Here is a 24,203-nt window from a genome sequence, read left to right on the forward strand (position 1 = left end):
ATTGTCCATTATTTTGATGGATAAATGGGTTTGGGTGATTTCCCCCATTACGAGCTTACCTTAGCTACGAGAGAGTTGAGTTTCAATCCCGGGAAGGGGTGCAGCTGACGAGGAGGCTGGGCTGCCTAGCGCCGTGCCTGGCAGAGCGGAGGTGGCGAGGGCCAGGGTCAAGGACAAGGTGCTTGTGACGGCGCCTACGTTAAGCAACTGATGTGATTGATTAATTCCGTACGAAGCACGGAGTACGGAGTACATGGAATGTGTATACCTACAGATTACGAAGCAAGGTTTACCTTATCAGCGGCGGGCCTACCCTCGGGCACTCTGCCATCCATGGGATTCCTTGGATCCAGATGTCTTCTCCCAAGGTTGCCGACACCTTTACGCTAGAGACAAAGTATTCAAACACAACACATATAACACAAGATGAATTATCCATGTATTCCCAAGTATCACAGATTATTGATAATACAACAGTCGGGGCCAAGCTTTTACCACCTGCGTTCACCCAACCCCAAAGAGCCAATAGCTTACCGGTAGAAGTCGGGACTGTGAGATGGTTAGTAACACGAACAAAGCACGTAGGGAAGAAGAAGATATACCGGTCATCATCCTGGCCACTCTTCACCTGGGCAGCGTAGGCATCGTCCAGGTCGGACTGGATGATGTTGTATCGGTTTTTGCGAACCGCCCGTAGACCGGCTTCCTGCATGATTGCAGCAATCACGGCACCAGAAAGGGGATCATTCCGGACGATCAGGGAGTCGAGATCCACCTCGGGAGATAGAGACATCTTAGACGCGATGGTGGAGAAGATCAAACGGCGCTCACGTCGATCGCGCAGGTTGGGGAATTCGATTTTGCGGTCCAGACGACCAGGACGAAGCAAGGCGGGGTCGAGAGTATCCGCTCGGTTGGTGGCCATGATGACCTTGACGTTACTAGTCTGTTCGAAACCGTCCATCTGGTTCAGCAACTCCAGCAGAATACGCTGCACTTCACGGTCGGCACCGGTCTGAGCATCGAAACGCTTCGTGGCGATGGCATCGATTTCGTCAATGAAGATGATAGCCGGTGAGTTCTCGCGTGCCATCCGGAACACGTCGCGAACCATTCGAGGCCCTTCACCCAGATACTTCTGTACGAATTCGGAGCCGTTCACGCGGATGAAGCTGGCAGTTGTGCTGTTGGCCACGGCCTTGACAAGCATGGTCTTACCGGTACCGGGGGGGGCCATACAGCAAAACACCACGGGGAGGATCAATACCTAGCTGGTGTCAGCAAAATATCACAAACTTCATAACAGAATCCCTCTTGCTTACCAATTTGTTGGTAAAGGTCAAAGTGTGTCAACGGCAATTCGACAGCTTCCCTAATCTCCTGCTTCTGCATGTCCAAGCCACCAACATCGGCATAGGTCACATCCGGCTTCTCGTTATCGCCGAGCATGGCGATGGAGGAGTCAGCCTCGGGGGGGGAGGATATCGACGAGGGCGTTGGAGTGACGGTGCAGGGCGACCGATGACGATGGCTTCAACTTCTCACGGTCGAGTGTAGACAGGATGCGAACAACGTAATTAGATCCGGTTGAGCTTTGCACGATACCAGTACTAGCAGAATGACACATTAGCAACGTGAATCCATCATCTGGTGAAGGAACAAGCATACTTCTGATCGATAGCCTCCATGAATTGACCAATAACCAGCGGCACACTCTGTATCCGCTTGATCTCTTCCTGTGCCCGAACAAGCTCCCTCTTCAAGCTTCTGCATTCACCAAAACAGTCAGTTCTCGGATCCTTCGTGTCAAATCGGCGGAGATAACATGCCTTTGCTCATCCTTGATGTATTCCTCCTGCAACTGGATGTATCTAGGTGGCGTCAGTACCGCCAGCATTTCATTTCACACACTCCGTGCAACCTACTCTAGGTGTCTCTGTAACCGCTTGAGGGTAGCGTATTCGTCATTTCCATCAGCGCCAGCTCCTTCCAGGGAATCCAAATTGGCGAGGGCGTCCAGTGCGCCTGGCTTGGGAAGAGGCGTGAGGCTGTTCGCCGGGCTCTCCACGGCAACGTCTCCCATAGTGGAGGCTGGGAAAATGAGAGTAAATAGAGATTGGATAAAAAGGAGTTCGATGGGTTGGGGGGGATGGGAGTTCGTGAAGGCGTTGGAGATGCGCGATGCAGATGGGCCGGTGAATGGTCCTTGGGGGAGCTTGCTTCGCCGGGGAGCTTCAAGGTAGATCACGTGAGTCGGGCCCATCGAGGCCTCAGGGATCCAACTAAACAGAAGGCGAAACCAGCCTGTTCCTAACAATAGCCTATTTTCTCCCTCTTTTCTCTCTCTCTCCTCCTACATCCCTGTCGTCATCTCTCTCACTCTCTCTTTCTTTTGTGTCTCATATATTTGCCACCTGCCGTGTAATCTCATTTCTATATCTGTACTCCCGGATCAGGGCTACGCCTTCTAGTCCACCAACTTGAACTCTTCAAGTTTTCTCATACTGTATAGTATCTAAGCATCCTTAGAATGCAACAACACATACCTCCCCATACATATTGCTACAAGTACATAAACGATTGAAGGGCTATACACATCTCTTACAGCAGACGAGCCCAAGGTTTTCAGGCCTAACGCCTGGGGTGATAACTGGCAGCTTGCAGAAGCAAGTGAGAGAAAGGTAGGGAAGGTGATCGTTTCTTGCTTTCAGGCTTGGAGGGGTGTTTTCCAGGCTTTCTTTCACGAGACCCAAGAACCTAAAAATACCTAGGTATACACATTGTTAAACTTCGGGGACAGCTCAGCCCTCAGCCTAAACAGTGACGTGTCGCCGAGTGGAATTGTACATAGTAGCAACTGCGAGTGGTACATGACTGTGGTACTATTACCTACGTAACGGATTTCCCATGCAAAGTCTTGGCTTTCCCCTTCCGTTTTGGTGCTCAGTGAGCGCCGCTTTTGCTCACTGAGTTGATCTGAGCACGTCTCTGAGCGCGCTGAGCGGATCAGTGATCATTACGTGACTACTCTGAGCAGCTCTCTGATCACTCTGATCTGCTCAGTGAGCCTGATCTGAGCGCTCTGATTTGCTCTCTGAGCATTGCTTACATGAGAGCCAGCAGTCTGACTCAAGCACCCCAATAAAATGCAATGCACTACCCCTCACAAAAGTCCCTCGCCATTTTTAGAATGTCTCAAATAGGCCATCAAAAAAAGGTATGCATCATGAACAGCTACAAACTTGCATAGCAAGATTAGCTCCTGGGAGCAAACACCCCAAACAGTTCACCTCGTTATCCTATGAATGAAATTCTGGCTGCAGTCTGCAAGCTCCTGGGAACAATTTGTCAAGTTTCTTAGTATGCTGCTTCCTGCAGAGGTCAAAGGCCAGAGAGCTAGAGAGCCAATTTTCTACAACTTCTTATTAGATCTACATGCGTTCGAACCATTTAACAGAGAAGTAGTTTGTAGCACTGCAATAGCCTTATTGTGGCTGGATGCTACTGACAAAGATGATCTTGTAAGGTTAACTAAGAGGCTGGCTAGTAACCAGTTGACTAGGCAAATGATAGAGAATGAGACTAGTATTTGTTTGTAATAATAGAACTGATTCTCGAAGAACCTTCAAAGAATTAGGGAGTTATTATCTAGTTATATAAACCATCAAGCCCAGATATCAATTCCAGATTCAATATGAAACATGTCCAAACTGATGTTGTTTTGATATTGTTATATCTGGTACTTCTACTAGAGATTCATCCTATTAGATCTGAATTACACAAATAGAATAGATATTGTTATATCTTCTTCTAGGCTGGTAGGGCCAAGAATGACCATTATTTTAATATTCCATGACAACTGATTTTCTTCTTTCAAGGAATGCTATGCTTAGCATTATAGAACAGGATGACAAAGACCCTGGAGGCTTGTCATTACCTTTCTACCTCTCCCTTGCTGTGCGGCCTTTTCGGAAGAAGAGAGTTGGTTCATAGATTTTGTATCTATCTTCATAGCTATACTTGTTTCTCCGACTTTGCCATCGTAACTTGAATCTGATGTTTGATCCGCCATCTAGAAGCAGAATACATTTAGTAATTTGTTTCAGAATGAGGAGGGGCTTAGAGTCTTACCGCCGTCACAATGGGTCTGAAGGTTATATTTGCACCAAATGGCAAGGGAGTATTTAGCATGTGCCGAGGTATAGGGAGGATATCAGTACGGGCCAAGGTAGGAGGAATTAAACCTTGATGTATTTTTCTGTTTTGGCTGGTGTCGTTCGCCAGTGCTTTATACCCTACTCTACCTCTTACGTCTCTGCGGCTCAGATGGTCTATAGTTGCATATTATGTCTGATTTGAACCAATGAAATCGATCACCTATACTTGAGATAACTAGGATATACAGAGGCTGTCTCTCATCTGTCTACCAATGGGAGAGATTATCTACCCGCCTGGCGATCAAGGGCTTGGGTTTCCCTCGAAAATCGAGGCCCCCAAGGTGTGTGATAGATACCAACACGTGCTCATAACCACGAGCTACTTGTGAATCCACTAGCTACATTCTATATGTGCGACTGTCTCAAGCATGATCTTCAGGATGAGACAAACGAAATAAACGCCCGGCACGTTGACCACTTTTCCCAGTCAGATTCAGATAGTTCGGGCGGCGCTACAGCCACTTCCAGTGCCGCACACTTTACATCAACAGTCACCACTACAGCGACCTCTAGAACAGGACCCGCTGGCTCTACAACGGAAACACACTGGACACAGTGTGGCGGTGTTGGCTCGACGAGGGCCACGGAGTGTATCCCCACACCCGCCAAGACAGAACATTTACTATCCGCAGTTTTAAGCCAGAAGCATCAGCAATACAGCAAGAATATCTTTCTCCGTCAAAATTTCTAGATACAATTTTAGCACGTGGCTTTTAGCTCTTCGGGCGAGGGACTGAACAGGTACCAGATAGGGTAGCGAGCCGCTTAAGACAATATCGTCGGCGATAGGTGGCCACGAACACACAAAGACCGCGGTATGTATTCTTTTTGCAGATTCTGGATATTTGGCTTGTTGAGTAAATATCCCTGTCGCATTTACACTTTACCTTCAGGTTGAACTGGAAGATTCCATTCTTATGTTAGATGTGGAGTGATGAGGGGAAACTTTTTTGGCTTATATAAACAAAAATTGGGCCAATTGGTCAACTAGGCAGTTTGGCCGAGTGGTCTAAGGCGATTGACTGTTCGTTACCCCAAGTAATTCCATTGACATAATCATCCACTAACTTCCAATCCAGCGAATGGTTGCAATCTCAAATTGTCCACCTGATATCAATTCTCTTCGGAGGCGCAGGTTCAAATCCTGCAGCTGTCGAATTCTTTTTTTTTGCTGCCTTGTGACCATGCTCCACGTATTCACCGCCGAGTGGACCACCCACCGCGCAAACACCATGTCAAGTGCATTTTTGTAATGGCTTAGGGGAGGCCCGGGGGGGGGAGTTTCACGGCTCGTTCTTTGTATATTTCCTCCATAAGATATTTGATTTTGAAAGCATCTAAATGTACAACCATACTAGTAGTACTAAGTCCAAACAACGTCGTGATACAGCTTTATGAGTTGGAAATCTATGTATCGCTAGTGGCTTCACTCTAATATTTGGGAGATTTCACCTAGTAATAGATATTCTATATATGACCCACATGAGAGAGTATCTTGGATTCTGCCACCTTCAACTGAGAGCCCTGAAAATTATGGCACAACATAATAAAAGACATGTTCTGCGGCAAAGTGGTCCATCCAGAGATAAATTGCTTCATGGATGCAAATGTGGATTATTACATAAGATCTGGCAGTTTGGCCGAGTGGTCTAAGGCGATTGACTGTTCGTTTCCCCGACTTTGACTTGACTTTAAGAGTCACACACTAACTTCCTTCCAGCGAATGGTCTCAATCTCAGATTGTCCTTGTTATCAATTCTCTTCGGAGGCGCAGGTTCGAATCCTGCAGCTGTCGAGCTTTTTTTTCACCATTTTTATGCAGGTGCCATACATATCCATCTATCATTAACCAGGCCGGGAGGCGCAACGTCGCTTGTATAATAATTACTAATTAGTAGATATACAGACGTAGGAGCATCGAGCGGTTTGATAAAATTTTGTAACGAACCGGGATGCTGCCTAGTTACATAACTCCAGTTATATGACCCACACCCTATTCATCTGTATGATAACACCAGTAAAAGTATCTCTCTTCTTCTTTTTCTCTAGCTTTCTTACTTTTTGTCTAATACTACACATATTCATATTGCATCGAGTCCTTACAAATTTAGTTGATATTAGATTTTATACAGTGACTGTAAGGAGCTCAGGCACAAGGTACTCGTAAGTGGAATATGGTAGTAAACGAAAAATGAGATTGATGAGAGCAAGAAGAAGAGTCTAGGACAGAAGGAACTACATACAAATGGGCATAGATGCCTAGGAACACCTGAGGCATCAGTGCCGCAATAGTCATAGTAACCATCGGGTTTATTACAGTGACAATAATGTAAGTAAGCTCTTGCTTAGGCCTGGGGTTTAGTTATTTGAAGAAGTTTGAACCTCTCGCGATAATCAAGCTTCTGAGCGAAAATGATGTTTGGAAGTTTTGGGTATTCCATAAGGTCACATCCAACAGACTTGAATCTTCTCAAGACATCATACAAGGCCGCTTCTGTCACTGTTGGGATTTTGGGATCGACAGAGCGAAAATACCCGGTGCCATGTCCGCAGACTTGACATTTTAGATGGGGGAGTAGAAGTTTGGGTGGGTCATGGATTGTCCAACGCCCCCGATGCATTTTTTCATGCCCACATAACTTTCTCGAACATCGGACCCGAACCTCTACTTCACAATTCTCCAAATCTGAGCCTGAGCGGAGCATAACGTTGATAGGGGCTTTTTCGTTCTTCCCTTGGGGGGTCTGTTTGAAAGCTCTTGTCCGTAAACGTGTGTAGTCCTGTCGAGGATTCACAGGGACAAGAGATACATTTCTCCCTCGACATTCTATCCGACCACAAGTTGCTCTCTCATGCTCCGTGATGACATATTTGCCTGGCATATCCTTTTGGAAACGCGGGAAAGGATCATCCAGAGAAGGTTTTTGGCATACAGAGCACTTTCTTTGGATCACTTTGTCAGGGCTCCCAGGAACTGTCCCACTTCGTCTCATTTGACCCCCTGGCCTCGAAATTTCTTTGAGATATTGCAGTATTACAGTGACTGCAAGGGAAGTGATAGAGTATGTACCCAAAGGAAGTAAACTCTCGCGATCTTCTTTCCTCCAGCTCAGAAGTTGAAAGACTGTTTCCAGCGTATCTCGATTCGATATAGATTCGCCATTTAATCTCAGACCTGCCTGGGCTTGCATCCACTGGATAAGCTGGCGAGGAAGGTCTTCCCAGCTGAACTCTTCCGGTGTCGTGCTTGGGGAGGTTTTCGAGCCGCCGAATAATTGCAGAAGCTCACTATCAACAAGGTCTTGATAGACCCTTTGGAAAGACAAAATGGTATTTGCCAGGCCCTGAGCTCTCTCTTGTTCGAAGCTTTTCTGCAAATCACTTAGCTTTGGCTTGCCGAAACCAAGTATTTCGATTAACTCACCAGCTGATCTTGCGGTATTTCCTGTTTGAGCTTGAGCTTGATCATTGGCTGTAGAGGTCCCGCGAAAGAGTGAAGTATTCTAGTCATTTCTTGGATCTTCTCACCTTTCCGACGATGCTTTTCTTGATACTTTTCTGGGAAGACCTTTCTCAAAGCCTCAAGGAATTCCCGGTCGTTTGCCTTACATTGTTCCCTCTGTTCCCTAGTAAGTTGATTTCCCACCTGACAGGGGGAACAAGTTTGGAAATAGTGGACGGTGAAATCATTCCCATGGCCAGCTAGACGCCTGGCCACCGTTAAAGCTAGATCTTGAGAAATTCCATACTCCTTCCGAGCTTGAGGGCCAAGTTTATGAAGACCAGACCTCACAAAGAATTGTGGGTGCCGAACGTAAAGGATAAACCTCCTTAGATGTTGATGGTCCTCATCAACCTCGAGATACAGCCTGACGGATTCAAGCTTGCTCCAGAGGGGGAATCGAATCAGTCGGGAGCCTAACTCTCTTTTCATCTCTTTCCAGACATCTTCACCATAACAAATCTCGACAATAGCGGCCATGTTTTGTCGAAGCTCACGTACAAAATCACGATGTGGTTGATAGAATTCATCTGTGTAAAACTCGACAAGATACTCTGATCGCCCTCTTCGGCATATCTGATCAAACAAGAATGCATTGCTCGATGAGAAGCCACTTTCGTTTAGTAATCTTATCGTTGGACTGGTGGGGTCGTCGACAAGTCGATCTCTGGGGTCTGCGACGTAGTAAGTGGGATTGAGAAGGTGACATGCAACCAAAGACTCCATAGAGCCACTTGGTGGTATAAGGTCTCGGGTTGACCTTTCTACCCCTCGCTTGTTCCAAAGAGCTATTTCTCGGTCGCTGAATTTCGCAAAGGCTGACTCCAGGTTCCATTTTGTCTGTCCCAGTGGGGCTATTTCTGGTCAGTTGGGACTCCGTCAAAAAGGATGAGTAGAAAGAGACAGATACCAGTAAAAGAGCTGCCGCCCTTCCGGGCCCGATCGAAGAATCTGATGAGAGCCATGTTTGTATCCATGTTTGATGCGTCAAATGTCCCGAGAAAATTTGTGGGATCTTCAAGCCAAAGATTCCCAAAAAGATGGAAAGGACGGGTAAGTGGATCTGTCATGTTCAGGTCCATTGCAAGTGAGATAGAGGGAAAAGATAAGGTTGGGTAGAAATAAGCCGATGAAGATCAGAATCTTTGATGTAGGCGAGACGAAACGGATGTTTTTGGCCGTGAAGACAGATCTTTTTGAGATAAGTCTGAAGATTGGCCAAGCTATGCGACTGGAGATGGATCTGGAAATATTGCAGCCGCTGTAAGGAGCTCAGGCACGAGGCACGAAAGTGGATGTGGTAGCAATAACGAAAGTAATCAGATTGAGGAGAGCAAGAAGAAGAGTCTAGGACGGAAGGAACTACAAACAAATGGGCATAGATGCCTAGGTGAACACCTGAGGCATCAGTGCCGCAATAGTAATACCATCGGGTTCATTACATTTTCCCTCCCACATAAGAAGCAGTGTCTCGATACTTCAATCAGAATAGTCCATAGAAGCGATATCCAGAGTACTAATTTCCATCCTATCACCACTAGTATTACTATTGCCGGTGTTGCCGTACTAATTGACCACATGACTTGCTCTGAGCTGCTCAGTGAGTCTGATTCTGAGCGCCCTCATTAAAGCGGCGGCACCTAGAATAGGAAAGCCCCACATTGCATGGGAAATATGTTACGTATAGGTACCTAGGTACTAACTACTAGTAGAGTTACTACTAGTATGTATATAGGTATGCAGCACCTACCCCATCCACCTGGACACATCACGACATGGCTGATTTCTCACGAGCTCTCTGCGCCAACCGAGGGAATGACCTCTCGTTATTAGCATACTAATAGTAGTACTCATTTCACATCCGCTTGGGCCTGAGCCCTGGGATACCAAGACCCAATCACGGCGGTGGAGCCAGCCGGGCCACCGTTAGGTGGGACAGGCACAGTGAACCATCGCGATTTTCCCATGCGGATCGACTCGGATCCTTGCACGAGCGAGAGACGAACCTGGGCCACTCTTGGTGGGGCAGGGGGGGTTGACTGTTAATCTTCATCTATGGTTATATTAGCTTTTTGTGACTTGCCCTTGTTGGAAATTTTCCTGTTGGTGACCGTCGGAGGATTGGATACTCGTCATGATTATCAGACGCTAGCCCGATCTTTTATATAGGGAGCGACGCCCACCACTGTGCCTGATTCTGCGCCCTTTTTTTTTCTTCTCTCTCCTTCCCTTTCCCAAGTATTTCATTCGCTTCCCCTCCCCCTGTTTGAACTCGATAGATATATTTTCCCCTCCCTATCACTCCATTCATGTCTCTCCTGGATGTGATCTGCCGACCGGCGGCTACCCAGTGGAGTGGTGCTCTACCCGACTTGGGAGGACTATAGAGACTAACCTGACTGGGCGAAGACTGTTGAAATGGACCTTTGGCTATTTTACGAACGTGGGACGAGTCTCCGATCTTTCCAATGTCCATCCCTTAACTGACCTCCGAAAATCAAGGAAGGGAGAAAACAAAAAGAGTTCATATTCCCTTTGGGTGTTCGCATATGTCAACTCTTATTAGGGGGGAGACTGGCAAGACTGGCGAGACCCGTGACTAACGTCATGGCGAGCCATAGTACACAATATTGGCTGACAACCAACCACCAAACAAAAAAAGAATTACTAATGAATGGTCAAAGCTAACTTAAGGGCACAAGAGCAAAAGGGAAAAAAGAAAGCAAAAGAGAATAAGTAACGGGTGATGCACTAGGAAATACAGTACGGTATTAGGTGATACGGGGACGGTCCAGCAAGGGTTGGGGCGGACAGAGCAAGGCCCTTCCGGTATGCGCAGAGTATTTTTCCATCCTTACCACTCTCCACTGCCACTTTGAGCTCCCCTAACTGCGCGCTTTTGCCTTTGCCATTTTTCAAGGTACGCCATTCGACCGTTGGCTTTTCTTTTGGTCTGCCCATTACCACGTCTATCCCCTTCCCCCCACTCCCTGGTTCCCCCCATACGGGTTCCCCCTCTCCCTTGCCCCCCCTTTCGTCCAGACGCACTGTCTGCCCTCCTTTCTGGCTCGGCCCGAAACAGTCATTATCGTGGCCTCAGAGATCAGCAGTTGCTTCAGATTTGTTCCCACCCCCCAGTCTTGACTGGCCTAGCCCCCCTCCTCCCCTCCCTCCCCTCACACTGGCCCAGCCGTCATCCCATCTACGTGGTGAACTTTGTGTGGCCTCAGGCCCCAAAACACGTGACCATACTCCTACCTCACCACCACCACCCCAGCTGCTAATTCCGGATACCGGGCTTAGCCATCCGCTCACAAGTCGGGAATTCCAGTGATCTAGCCTTGTCGGTATGTATACATCTCTTCTTCTTTCATTTCCTCTTCCCTTGCCCCCCACTTCCCTTCTCTTTCTCTTTGGGGGAGATGGTTCACCTTCCATCTTTCGTCTGAGCCACCCCGGAGCGTGTCGCGACCGAGCGCGCAGACCCTAAACATCCCCACCGGACGCGTTTGCATAGTCGGGGAAAATCATCGGCGATCCAGATTCTATTCGTCCTAGATGATTGAGATGTTATTTGCGTCATCGTGCCCATTCGCGATGACGGCGCGCCGCCCCCATTGTCTTGCGTGTTACTGACCGGGCCTCCCTGTACAGATGGGTTGGTAGAATCGCACGACATGAACGCCTGGCTCGCCGACGCCTCGAACATCCCTGGCCAGGAGAATGGGGCCTTTAATCCTTCAACGATCGACCCTTCGACCGCTTTCCTCCATGCCTCGCCGACCCCCCAGGATCCCAACCAGTTCCAGCGCATGTTCAACAATGGCGTGCCGCGGAATGCCTCGCCAGGCTTCCACAACCCCAACCAAGTGATTCCATCAAAGCGGCCTCGACCGGAAGATGGGATGCCTATGTCGCCGCGCCCAGGACCTGGCGGCGTGAATGGTTCGCGATCGCAAACTCCTCATCAAGTTCCATATCCCGGATATCAGGGAGGTGCCAATGGCGCAGCACAGTTTTCGCAACACCCCACTCCTTATCAACACCTTCAACAGCAGACCGCGTCGCCTAATGTAACACAGTCTCCTATCATGCAGCAAGACTTTGATCAAGGAAGCGTTCGGGTGGGAACGGCGTCTCCAAGTCCTTTCTCACCAGCTGGTCCACATGTCGGAGGCGGCGGTTCACACATGTCACCCTCACAGTCAGACCATGGAAGCCGTGTGAACACCCCACAGAACAACAACTTCATGCCAGGACAAGCATACCCTCAGGGAATGCCTGGTCAATTCCAGCAAGTTCCGGGGATGAACCAAGGCCAACAACCTTCTATGCCGCCACAGCAGCTCAATGGCATGCAACAAATGCCACATCAATACCATCAGGCGATAGCCGCCCAGCAGCAACGATTGCGCGCCATGCAAATGCAGAACCAAGGGCAACAGATGCCAGGTCAGCAAATGCCAGGTCAGCAAATGCAAGGTCAACAGATGCAAGGTCAACAGATGCAAGGTCAACAGATGCAAGGTCAACAGATGCCGGGCCAACAGATGCCAAACCAGCAGATGAATATGAATCCTCAGATGGCTGGGCGTCCTCCCCCCCGGCGGTATGAATGCTATGGCCAATCCTCAGCAGATGGCGGCCATCCGTCAAATGCAACAAAACATGCCGAAACCTAACAACCCTGAGATGTTCCTGCGTGGTCTACAGAAGTTCATGATGTCCAGAAACCTCCCTTTTGACCCCAGCCCGGTCATTTGTGGCCGCCCGATCAATCTCGTGCAGCTTTATGGAACTGTTATGAAGATGGGTGGATCCAAGAAGGTGACTGGGATGAATATGTGGCCTGCAGTTGCACAGCAACTTCAATTTCCTCAGATGCAATTTCCTTCAGCTGCACAAGAGGTGCGCGACTACCACCAGCGGAACTTGGCACCGTACGAACAAGCATACCTCGGCTCGCAGCAGAAACAGTTCGACCAGATGCAGCAGGGCGGTATGCCGCGCCAGCCCAGCGACCCTTCGGCCATGCAGCAGTTTCAATCACCCACTGTCAAACCAGGTCAGAATTTCGAACAGCCTCAACAAATTAGTCACTCTCCTCAAAACAATACTCCCGTCGCCAATCATGTCCAAGCCGCTCAGGCCAATGGTTTCGCCACGCCAACACAAGCCAGAAGCCAGAGCAAGCCTCCCCAGTCTGGACAGCGGCTTAGTGTTTCCCGCCCATCTCAGCCTCCAGCCTCTATGCCGGAGGGACAATTTGCCGCACCCTCCCCTTCACAACAAACAAAGGGCGCGCCACCAACTCCCAAAACGCAACCACGGCAACCAGAGCAAAAAATGGAAGAATTTGTCAAAAAGCCAATAGAGGATCCGTTCAAGCCCATGGTTCTCACAGAAAGACGTCTTCATGGACCTATTGCAGTGGACGAGATGTACCAGATTGGTGATGATATCTCAAGGCTTCGGCCAATAGCACCAAGCTTTGCCGAGCTTGGTGTGATTGATATTCATGCTCTTACCATGAGTTTGAAGTCAGGCATCCATTCCGAGATTCGTGTTTCTCTCGATACCCTGACCACTCTTTCCTGTGAGCCGCAGGTGCAAATCTCTCTTGAGAACTGTGATGATTTGGTGGAGAGCCTTGTTGACTGCGCTGAAGACCAAGCAGACTTCTTGGCTGAGAACATCCCAGAGTCCTCGGATACGATTATTCTCCGTTCTTACGAGGAAGTGGTCAGAGGCTGCCACTCTGAACACGCATCGCTTGCCGATGTGCCTGAGTTTGGATGCCTCGATTATGAACTTGATCGAGCAGTGGAGCGACTTATCTGTGTTACCACAATTCTTCGCAATTTCTCCTTCAGCGAATCTAACTTTGGAGTTTTGGGAATGCCTGCGGTCACTCAATGCTTTGCTAGTATCTTCCGGAATATTGGAACTCGAAAGATGTTTTTGCGACGGGACCAAAACACATTGAACTTGATGAAAGATGCTGTGGTTTTCATGGGCAACCTCGCCCACTCCATGCAAATACCCGGAAAGGAAGAAGCGTTGAGCCTTTTGCATTTCCTTCTAGCATTTTCACCATTGCCCGAGGCCACCTCAAAACAAGGCCAGGCTATGTTTTCGGAATTCAATCCCTCCATCCACCGGTATACCCCCGCTGCCGTCGACGGTCTCGCCAAGCTACTTGCAAGAGATGATCCCAACCGGGCCTATTTCGCTGCCATCTTCTCTGGTGATGGGTCTGCACCGCCTCGGCCGGATCTACTGACGCGAGCATTTGGACTTGCGATATCATGTGTTCCCCATAACAAGGCCTTAGGAGTTGTGGATGCTCGCAAGGTGTTCCTTCTGCAGGGTCTCTTGGCCGCAGATGTTTTGACTTCGTTCGCGGACGGGCCCATGGCTAAGTTGTGGCTTGGGTCTGTAGATGGCTTCGCCATTCATCTCCTCCGACTATCCTGCGCCCTTTGCACGGACCGCATCCCGCAGATTAACATGCGCCAACGAGCACAAGAACCCGAAGCATATGCATTTGGAGCACTTGTTCATCGTGGACTGGCCATTCTGCGCCGCCTTGCAGAGAAGTCTAAGCAAGTGGACAAATCCTCCTCACTATGCTTCCCGTCTGGGATTACCCCTCGCAAGGAGAGTCTTCTTGGGGCTTTGTTACTTCCGAACATGGATCCAAATATCATCCGACAGCTCGTCAGCTATGCTCGACTCGCCGAGTAAGTCGTGATAAAGGGAAAACATACACTTTCATGCACGGGGTGACAATTGGTTGCTTTGCACGTTGCATCTACGACAATTTCTCTCTTCTTTTTTGGTTTCTGTCATGTCATTTGTACTCATGTCTCTGGGCGATGGCCCAGTCAATCTTGGTATTTTTGGGCGCCGGTGGAAATGGGGGTGCTTCTTTGAAATTTTTTTTCTCTTGTTTTTGTTTTGCCATGTGAGATAGCGAGCTATGTTGTTCTTCAGTGTACAATCTCAAAATACCCTCGACTGAATACGAGAGATCTGAATATCTAAACCAATCTGGTGATAGATCGATGTAGTCTAGTCAGGCACCGTACATTTGTATAACAATTGTGACCAGTGGAAGTTGACGATGCATGGATTCATTCAATTAGGAGAATCAGGGTCTACACCCAACATCTCATCAGACTGTACAGATAGGAATAGTACAGGGAAAAATCAAAGAGAAAGCAAAGAAAGCGCCAGAAAACGTAGGGCCAGACAAAAGAAGAAGAAAGGAGGAGAAAACCAGGACACCGGCATGGTAAAACGAGAAATATCAGAATGACCCCAGAATTGAGACTAAAAATACACCAAGGGAAGAGGGGAATCAAGAAGGAAAAGGGAACGTTCACCCACCTGGCCAACAAGGGCCCGGGGCAATCACATCAAATCGCAGATTGAGGTTTAGGTTTTTTCCTTTTTCTTCTTTCGTCACGTCTTCACATGCTTTTGTTTCCTGTGCTTTGAGCTCCTGCTGCGATCTTTCGCTCAGTCGGGTAGTGCGATACCAGCGACATCTTTCAGTCGCGGTAAGGCGAGAGGTATGATCGAATGCATGGTATTGTTTAGAAGTTACGCTCGCTGAGGAACTTCACGATCTCGGGTTTGCGCCAGCCCTGTAGAGAAGGTGATATGTTAGTTTTGCTGCTCGACATACCAATCGCTATATCTATCAAGTAAAGGCATAGCCGAGGGAGAAAAAGTACCTTGACAATGATATGACCGGTGAGACGGTTGATAGAGACATCAGGGCTACGAGGGTCCACGCCTAGACTATGTGCCAGGTCGGTGCGCAACGTATCCAGGTCACCCTCCGTCTTCTGGATCTTGGTGAGTTGCTTGGTACCACCAGCTTTTGTGACAACGTAGACAGGCAGCTGGTTGGATCCAGTGCGGCGAACAAAGTAGGGAAGGTTGGTGAGCTTGAGAGTAGAAGCGGGCTTGGAGGCCTTGGTTGTCGAGGGGATATTCGGAGTCGAGGGGATTTGCTCTTTCAAGGCCTGCGCTTGACGGCGGAGTTGCGTCAGGAACGTGCGGGTTTGGTAGGTGACGGGAGAAGAAGAGGAGATGGAGGTTAGGCGCTGTGATGACTGGAGGAAAGAAGCTATTTGGAAAGGAAAATCTTGGTTAGAGAGTGTTTTTCCCAATTTTTTTTCGAGATTTCGAGTGAGTTGACCGCGGTGGTGGTATGATATCTGATGGGTAGTTGATTCCCACCACCGCATACTCTGCGGCCTTGCGCATTGCAAAGTATGTGATGATGCTTGACACAGTATTGTCGAGAGAAATCAAACAATAGCGAGAATCCAAACTTACAAGCTGCAAATCGTGCCGGAGAAGATAATGAAGCAGCCCGGTTGTATGTCTGTACGGAAGCCACGGGTCGAGCCACACAGGCGTTGGTGGTCTGCTTACACACAGCCGAAGCGACCGAAGTCGAATGCCGAATCGACGCCATTTCAGGGTCTGGAAAGGGCAGAGCTGGAGGTGGAGGGAAAAGAAGATAGACCGACCTGGGGAAATCAACAGATGCCGCTGAGGAGAAGCAGGTTTCTTCGGGCGCGCATTCTGCCAGATTCACCGCCCTAAAGCCCAAAGCGGCTTAGCGCACGGTGACCCTCCCGCACACAATTTGTGTGAAATTCAAAGCGTCGACTCAACAAGAGGGAAAAGACCGTGTCTTTGAACCATCCATCATGGCCGCCAACGCCCCTCCCTCCGCCGAAATGCTCAGCGGCGCTCAGCCCACCGACATCGCTCCTCAGTACGACCTTCTACCCCGCCTGATCCCCTATCTCGACCGCCACCTGGTTTTCCCGCTGCTCGAATTCAGCGCCGGCAACGATGAGGACGACAATGAAATCACTCGCGCCAAATACGAGCTGCTCAAGCACACCAACATGACCGACTACGTCGCCAACTTGTGGCAAGAAATCAACAATTCCGATTCGATTCCCGACGAATTTGTCAAGAAGCGCGAGGAGGTTCTGACCAAGCTGCAACATTACCAGGACCAGAGCGAGAAGATCTCTGAACTTCTGCAGGACGACGAGGTGGTGGGCAACCTGCGCAGCGACAAGGCTGCTAACTTGCGCTTCCTCGAGGAACAGCATGGTGTCACCAACGAGATGGTTAACAGCCTGTTCGACTACGGCCGGTTCCAGTACAGCTGTGGCTCTTACGGCAATGCCGCTGAGCTGCTCTACCAGTTCCGTGTGCTGTCTACCGATAACGACAAGGTTGCCTCCGCCACCTGGGGTCGCCTGGCTTCCGAGATTCTGACCACCAACTGGGAGGGTGCCATGGAGGAGGTGCAAAAGGTCAAGGATTCTATCGAGACCCGTCTGTTCAACAACCCTCTGGGCCAACTCACCAACCGCTCCTGGTTGATTCACTGGTCTCTCTTCCCTTTTTTCAACCACGACGCCGCTCGTGACGTCCTGACCGATCTCTTCTTCTCCCCCGCCTACATCAACACCATCCAGACCAGCTGCCCCTGGGTCCTCCGTTACCTCGCCGCCGCCGTCATCACCAACCGCAGCCGCCCCCACAAGCACCATGGTATCTACCAGAAGCAATTGAAAGACCTGATCCGCGTGGTGCGCCAGGAGGATTACGAGTACACCGACCCCATCCTCGACTTCGTCAAGGCTCTCTACGTCGACTTCGACTTCGAGGAGGCCCAAAAGAAGCTGGGCGAGGCAGAGGATGTTCTGCGCAGCGATTTCTTCCTTGTGTCTGCTGCGGACAACTTCGTTGATTCTGCCCGTCACCTCATCTCTGAGAGCTACTGCAAGATCCACCAGCGGATCGACATTAAGTAAGTCCTTTATTTTTGAAGCAGCGGGGCTGAAGGGATCAGCATCAAACCAAGTCACATGATATCTAACCTCATTGATAGGGACCTGTCCACTCGTCTGGGCCTCAGCCAGGACGAGGGTGAGAAGTGGATCGTCAACCTGATCCGCGACACCCGTGTCGATGCCAAGATCGACTACAAAGAGGGCACCGTTATCATGAACCACCCACCGCAATCGGTGTACCAACAGGTCATTGAGAAGACAAAGGGTGCCTTTTTCCGGACTCAAGTCCTGAGGTAAGCCTTGTGCCATCACCGACCCATCATATGAATATCCAAACATACTAACATATTCACAGCTCCGCTGTTGCGAAATGATTTACTCCCCCCCCCCCCCATGAGCTGATGCCAAAACCGATTTCTTCATTGTTATTATCAACCCTGTTTTCTGCCAGCCCATAGTGATCTCCCCGTGTATGTCACAACACGGTTCTTCGAAGGAGAATGGGGACTCCGCGCAGAGTGGCATCCGGCTGGCGTTCTTCGGTGGTCCACCTTTTTGATTTTCCTTTTTATCTTTTAACCTCCTTAGTCCACAGTCTCTTTCCATTTTCCTATATTTCTCCCTTTCTCTGTCGTCAGGTATTTTTTTTCGCTTTGGTTTTTTTTTTATTATTTTTCTCGTGTGCAAAGGAAGACCTTCGAAGGTCTTTTGCAGAGAAGGGAGGTCTAAAAGAAACCACGAGGGACTCACGGCGCTCTTCCTCCCGCGCCTGAAAAGAAAAGCGACTGGGGTTTATGTAGAAGACATGTTCGGGATATACCCGAACGTCTGATGGATCTATGCTGTTACGAATGGTCTATAGAGATGAGTGAAAATGATGTCTGACAATATTTGTTCCCTTCTGTTGCCTCGTAAAAGAAAATGTGAAGAAGGTAATGATATCTGTTCTAATGAAGTGAAGAGTCATAGGCTTCCGGCCCACTGAAAGCAGTTGCAAACTTCTTTTGTTCCGAAATAAGTCATATCTGAGAGCTCCGGAGGAAGTGTAATAAAAACAGCCAAAGGGGTATATTGAAAGAACATTGCCCGAAAATGTGTCCGTCGGCTTTTAGCCTCTACGGCCCAGAGTCCAATGCAGTTCATGTCGGCAGTCCAGGTACTACTCAATCAGTATATTCCAGGTTTCCAAAGCCCGTGGAATGGAATGGGCCCATGGACCAAACATCCGGGAATGGCTTTCTATTTGAACGTCCGGGGATTGGCGTTCCTGGGAAGTAGACCGAATGCATTGGAGATAAAACGACTTTGTCACCCAGTGGAAAAAACAACAAAGAGTCCCCGTACATCGAGGAGGATTTCCATGGGATGTGAGAGAAGAAAATGGCTGCGAATATCCATCCGATGGCTCGCCTGGGCAACAAGCGTCGGAGCCGGCAGGACAACAGAACCCTGGGAAGTAATCTCCATCTCAACGACCACTTCTGGAGTCCGGCTCCACGGGGCGTCTTCGAGGCCTTGATGAATCCACCGGAATTATCTCGTTGATATACGGCTCTCCAGACTGTCCATTTCCGTTGCCATTTCCAATTCTGCTGCCATTGCCGTTTCCAGGACCATTTTGATGGGTCATCCGCAAGGCTTCCTGTTTCTCATATTCTCTAGACATGGTTGCAAGATCTTCGATTTGTTCCTATGGCGAAGCGAGTCAGCTCCCGTTCAGTCTGCTGCTTTCCTGCGATGCAGACAGACCCGTGTAATCGGTACCCCGACGATGAGGTAACCTTCGCGCCCCTTTAATTCAATCAAGATATCTAGTTAGGATGGTTTAACATGAATGACAGTGGGTGGTAAAAATCTAGTGTACCTGATAACTATATGGTCTGACTGATGCAGAGGGACCGAGAAAGTAGTGGATGTGCCCTAGGACAATATGTCGGGATAGCCCATATCCCGGGAGCCAGTATTGTTGAACTCGTGACATTGCGGACGCGCGGTAAAGAAACAATTATCCGGTATATAGTACTTGTGTGCATAAGGTGTATTTTCTTTGGCATAGGGGCTGCGACTTCGAAGAGAGTGGGATCAGAGGCGACGCCGGCGCGGTGAAGCCAGAGCCAGATGCTGGCGGAAGACTTTGATATCTTCTACTTTTCTCAATAAACTACAGCTCGGAGGATCGCACATGGGGTTTAAATAACCGGGGGGTTCTATCCAGTCATCGAACCCCTCCTTGTGGTGAAGGAAGAGCAACCCTCCTTCTAAAAGAGACGAATGAGACAAGCCTCAGCCGGGGCTGCAGTCCATCAACCACAAACCTATGGAGGGGTCAACGATGATCTCACAACCTCAAACCGTAAATTTTCGTCAAAGGACAAAAAATAGCCAGATCCACCAGATTTTCAATCTCAACCGAACAAATAGAAGGTGGCTCCAAGCTAATGCGACCAGGCAAATATCCCGACATCCTTCTCCACGGACCCGGGCAGGTGATGGCAAAGTGCACAGCAGGAAAACAATAGGTCGCGCGATTCCGCCCAGGAACGAACCAGTCCCACTGTCTCCAACTTTCCAGCAGGCAATGGGTCTCCGTCGGAATCCTCGGGGAGGCGAGAATCAAGACAAAAACGGCGAGGAGGGGGCGCACGATGTGTCCGCCTCACTTCCATCTGCTAACGAGGTCCAACCCTTTTTTTCCCTGCTCCCTTTTTCGGGTTTAATTTAATATAAGAATCGATCATGCCAGCCATAATCAGTCTGTGCTTCCAACAGCCCGGGCTTCGGCCAAGGATAAAAGTGAGGCTGGGGGGGGAGCCAGTCGAAATCGGTGGACAACTGCAGAGAACAATGCAGTACACCTAATTCAGGGTCTTGCAAGCACACCGTAACCCCCCTCAAAGCCCTCCCAATTGCGTATAGACAGTGCATGGTGGATAGGATTTTGCTCAAGATTCTCGGTGTATCATTAATACCGTGGCCTCACCGCACCTTTCTTTCGCTGCAGCGCCAAATTGGTCTCTTGCTGCGGTGATGTCGTGGCACCATGAACACGAATCTGGCCGTGGGGCCCGAACCACGCTGCAGTTGGCATATCTGCATCTTGCATTTTTTGGACAAAGTCAGTTTCCCGGGTTGCGTTTGGTCTTGCTGTTCGGTGCCGAACACATGGCAGATGCAATCCAGACTAATGTTGGATGAGTCTAGTTCCCGTGCAGTGCAGGTGTGACGCAGCCAACATCAGATACGAAAGTTCCCACCAGCCGCTACTTTCTGGGGTCCGGCCTATAAATGGAATGTCGGTTTCAATTGGAATCGACTATCAATATCGTCTAACCCCTCTACTTGGTCTATTCTCTCTACATTTGCTGATGGCCATCTGCTAAAGAGTACATAGAATCTATATCATAATCATTACCACCAATTACCATGCAGCGATACCTTGGATTGTTAGAAGCACATTCAAGTTCAAGTTCAAATCACCTAATACTTGCAATCTGAACGGTTCACCGAGCGCTGATCATGGATTTTGAGGCATTTAAGTTTCATATCCGGCCAGAGTACTCGTAGATGTGATGGGGCGTGCATGACATCAATTGCCGGTAGGGCTGGTCGTTGCAGTTGCAGGGATATGCGACATCTCGTTTAAAAAAGTTCAATATACATATATGATATGTACACCCAAGGGTGTCAATTGAGATTCTCCATGGGCGCAATGCAAGTAAAAGAATAACGGGTGTGTCATGTATTATTCTCTAGTCTTTCATCATTCATCGTGCAAATCAATGCGGTTACATATCGTCACTTCTCTCAACCATCCCTTTTACTGCGGGGGGACATAGGGGTGCACCAGCATGTCGCTGAACCTATAGCACAAAAGAAAAGAATATTCGGTTAGTCCGGGTGACATTCAAAATCAACAATCAGTAAAATCCACTTACTTCTCCAGTTTCTCCTTGCCGCGGATCTCCTCAACCAATAGCGGCATGCGGACTACATTGAAGTCCTCGTATAGTTCCTCAATTTGCTCCAGATACTTCTTCTGCATCTTCCGACGAGCATTGCACTGATCACAGCTACTTCCCTCCTTGGGGAAAAGCAGCTGGTTGACGACAATCGAGTGGGTATCAATGTTGTAGCTAGTCAATTCCTGGATCATACGCTCGGTCTCATAGAGGGACAGAAACTCCGCGATACAAACACAGACAAAGGTGGTCATATCCGGGTTCTTGAACTGTGTGTTCACCTCACTGATAGTCTCGCGCAGAGATTCCATCTTTTGTAACAGCTCGTCCATATTCTGTCCACCCGGCAGACCGCCGCGTGCGCCGAGAATCGAGTTCAGCATCGGGCCGAATTGCGTTGACAGTTGGGAGAGCTTGGCCAGGGCCTTCTCCAGCACGGTGGGGAACTGGAGGAAACGTAGCGTGTGGCCGGTTGGTGCGGTATCGAACACGATAGTCTCGTAGGAGAGTGACTTGACTTGCTTCAGGACCTCGGCGAAAGACATGGCTTCGTCAACACCGGGGATCTATCGGTAGACATTGTTCGTTAGCGACTTTCCGGCATCTTCCATGCGGAGCGGAAGACATAGCTGGGACTCACGCTAAATGCCAGGTCTTGCATCATGTTTCCCATGCCCATGCCGGCCATGGGGTCTTCGCCTTGACCCTCACCATTAGCCAAGAGATCCTGGATGCTACCGTTGGGATCGATCTCCATGGCGCTGAGGTTGGTGTAGCCATCAATGAGGCGGGCCTCCTTTCCAAACTTCTGGCCAAAAGCATCGCTCAAGTTATGCGCGGGGTCGGTGGAGATGAGGAGGACGGATTTGCGGACTTTGGCGAGCTGGATGGCGAGGGAGCACGAGGTGGTGGTTTTACCCACACCTCCTTTACCTCCGACGAAGATCCAGCGGAGGGTATTCTGGTTTAGGATGGACTGGAGCGTGGGCTCCAAGTCGAGATCGTCGCCATGGACGACTGCGGAGGACATTTTCGGGGGTGTGTGTGGAGGGGTGGAGGTCGGTGGTGATGGAGGAGTTGGAGTTAGAGTTGACATTCAAAAATGATGATTTGCCCCGCAAACCGAGCGAATCTTCGGGAAGTCTAGCCAGGTGGTCACCATTGATATTGATCCTGGTTGGGGGGTTTTTTATTTGTTCTTTATTTCATTTAGGAGTATTCCGTAGAGGCTGCTTAATGGGAAATTCCAGGTTTGTTAATTCCAATCAGTGATATTGGACCTATACTGTGCTCTTCGGAGTTTACTTGCGTATTCAAAGGGCATTCTGGCATTGTAACCACTCTGTGGGACAAGTAGGCAGATCATGCCATGTCCTACAATTTATTTGTTAGAATGGAAGACATGTCAATTGGGATGACTACCACTCTTTTCTTAGGGTCCAAATAAGAGGTTCTATCCGATTGAGGTGAGTTGAGCTCCACCGGTCTTCTTGTCGCATGGCATCCTCCGCAGCTATCGGTGCCCTCCGATGCGACGGTCCATAGAAATGGCGACGCAGCTCCCCCTGCGATTTCTTCTTTTTTTTTTCCTTTTCTTTTCTCTTCTATCCGTCCTAAAAAAAAAAAAAGCATCCCTTCCTCCTCTTATATCTCTATCTCTCTCGTCTAGGGATCTGGATGGACACTTCGCGTCGTGAAACTGAACAGGGTCGCACCACCAATCGCCTCGCCCAAGTCCAACAACAGCTCAACTCTTCCGCCAGAACATCCCACCAACAACCACCACCATCCATCACCATGGCCGCGCGCGACCCCATTACCTGCCATTGCCTCAATACTCTGACCGGCACTCCGGCTGCGAACCTCCCTGTGACATTGACTCTGCTGTCCGGCCCGGCTTCTACCTCCAGCCCCGTCACCTACCACGCCATCACCAATGCCGATGGCCGTGTAGGCAAGTGGACACCCAACGGCGCATCCACTTCAGTTCCCAAGGTTCTCTCTGCACTACCCACTGCTGATAGCAAGACCAACTGGTCGGTACGCTTTGAGGTCGGACCCTGGTATGAAGCCCAGGGAATTGAGAGCTTCTGGCCCGAGGTCGAGGTCAAATTCACCGTAAAGGGTCGCGGCCGCGAGGGCGAGGAGGGCTGGCGCCATTACCACGTCCCGGTACTGCTAGGCCCCTGGAACTATTCCACATATCGGGGTTCTTAAATGGGATGGGATGGGATGGAGAGATATAGTACTAGTAAATGAATTTCTTGGGCTCGACGATAAGCATTCTAAATGTGGATGAAGCAATCTCCTATTACTACATACATGTTACTCGAGTAGATGTCATTTAACGAATCTATATGCAGAAGTTATATATCCTCCCTTTCATGAAGCCAAAGTTTGCAGTTCTCTTCATTCAATTGGCAAGATGGCCGAGCGGTCTAAGGCGCACGGTTCAGGTTTACCTGATCCTCAGAGATCTTTATAGATTTCCGTGTCTCGAAAAGGGGCGTGGGTTCGAATCCCACTCTTGTCATTTTTTTGCTTCTATCTACTATCTACTCTCAGAGCAGGCTCTTTTTTGGACAAATCTATCAAAATCGGGGACCCCAGGCGACGTTGAGCCACTCTGGTTTTGTTACTACAGACTGTCACTTCGTGTCAGGCCACCTGTTTACACATTGATCAT

General features: G+C 49.2%; 7 protein-coding genes across 7 annotated transcripts; 3 read left to right on the forward strand and 4 right to left on the reverse strand.

The window, feature by feature from the left end:
- Positions 1-530: 530 nt before the first annotated feature.
- rpt3 (proteasome regulatory particle base subunit RPT3) lies at positions 531-2,263 on the reverse strand (the record flags this gene model as incomplete). Its single annotated transcript, XM_057263877.1, has 7 exons — positions 531-549; positions 603-1,172; positions 1,219-1,267; positions 1,323-1,531; positions 1,669-1,736; positions 1,778-1,871; positions 1,926-2,263. The coding sequence occupies 7 exons, from the start codon at positions 2,261-2,263 to the stop codon at positions 531-533; spliced, it is 1,347 nt and encodes a 448-aa protein (XP_057125538.1).
- Positions 2,264-11,396: 9,133 nt separating this feature from the next.
- On the forward strand, positions 11,397-14,466 carry N7481_004659 (putative ARID/BRIGHT domain protein (SWI1); the record flags this gene model as incomplete). Its single annotated transcript, XM_057263878.1, has 3 exons — positions 11,397-12,171; positions 12,225-12,246; positions 12,303-14,466. The coding sequence occupies 3 exons, from the start codon at positions 11,397-11,399 to the stop codon at positions 14,464-14,466; spliced, it is 2,961 nt and encodes a 986-aa protein (XP_057125539.1).
- An 854-nt stretch (positions 14,467-15,320) lies between these two features.
- On the reverse strand, positions 15,321-16,213 carry N7481_004660 (mitochondrial 54S ribosomal protein mL49; the record flags this gene model as incomplete). Its single annotated transcript, XM_057263879.1, has 3 exons — positions 15,321-15,371; positions 15,462-15,859; positions 16,072-16,213. 3 exons carry the CDS (start codon positions 16,211-16,213, stop codon positions 15,321-15,323), a joined length of 591 nt encoding a protein of 196 aa, XP_057125540.1.
- Positions 16,214-16,451: 238 nt separating this feature from the next.
- On the forward strand, positions 16,452-17,932 carry N7481_004661 (eukaryotic translation initiation factor 3 subunit E; the record flags this gene model as incomplete). Its single annotated transcript, XM_057263880.1, has 3 exons — positions 16,452-17,575; positions 17,657-17,851; positions 17,914-17,932. 3 exons carry the CDS (start codon positions 16,452-16,454, stop codon positions 17,930-17,932), a joined length of 1,338 nt encoding a protein of 445 aa, XP_057125541.1.
- Positions 17,933-19,026: 1,094 nt separating this feature from the next.
- N7481_004662 (uncharacterized protein) lies at positions 19,027-19,224 on the reverse strand (the record flags this gene model as incomplete). The annotated part of the gene is made up of 1 exon (XM_057263881.1): positions 19,027-19,224. One exon carries the CDS (start codon positions 19,222-19,224, stop codon positions 19,027-19,029), a length of 198 nt encoding a protein of 65 aa, XP_057125542.1.
- A 2,151-nt stretch (positions 19,225-21,375) lies between these two features.
- Positions 21,376-22,547, reverse strand: N7481_004663 (ArsA family ATPase; the record flags this gene model as incomplete). Its single annotated transcript, XM_057263882.1, has 3 exons — positions 21,376-21,418; positions 21,494-22,083; positions 22,158-22,547. 3 exons carry the CDS (start codon positions 22,545-22,547, stop codon positions 21,376-21,378), a joined length of 1,023 nt encoding a protein of 340 aa, XP_057125543.1.
- A 647-nt stretch (positions 22,548-23,194) lies between these two features.
- N7481_004664 (hydroxyisourate hydrolase) lies at positions 23,195-23,734 on the forward strand (the record flags this gene model as incomplete). The annotated part of the gene is made up of 1 exon (XM_057263883.1): positions 23,195-23,734. One exon carries the CDS (start codon positions 23,195-23,197, stop codon positions 23,732-23,734), a length of 540 nt encoding a protein of 179 aa, XP_057125544.1.
- Positions 23,735-24,203: the final 469 nt, after the last annotated feature.

Source organism: Penicillium waksmanii, assembly GCF_028829765.1.
Source record: "Penicillium waksmanii strain IBT 27052 chromosome Unknown utg000004l:1.0-5674109.0:1.0-5678898.0, whole genome shotgun sequence".
Taxonomy (NCBI): Eukaryota; Fungi; Ascomycota; class Eurotiomycetes; order Eurotiales; family Aspergillaceae; genus Penicillium; species Penicillium waksmanii.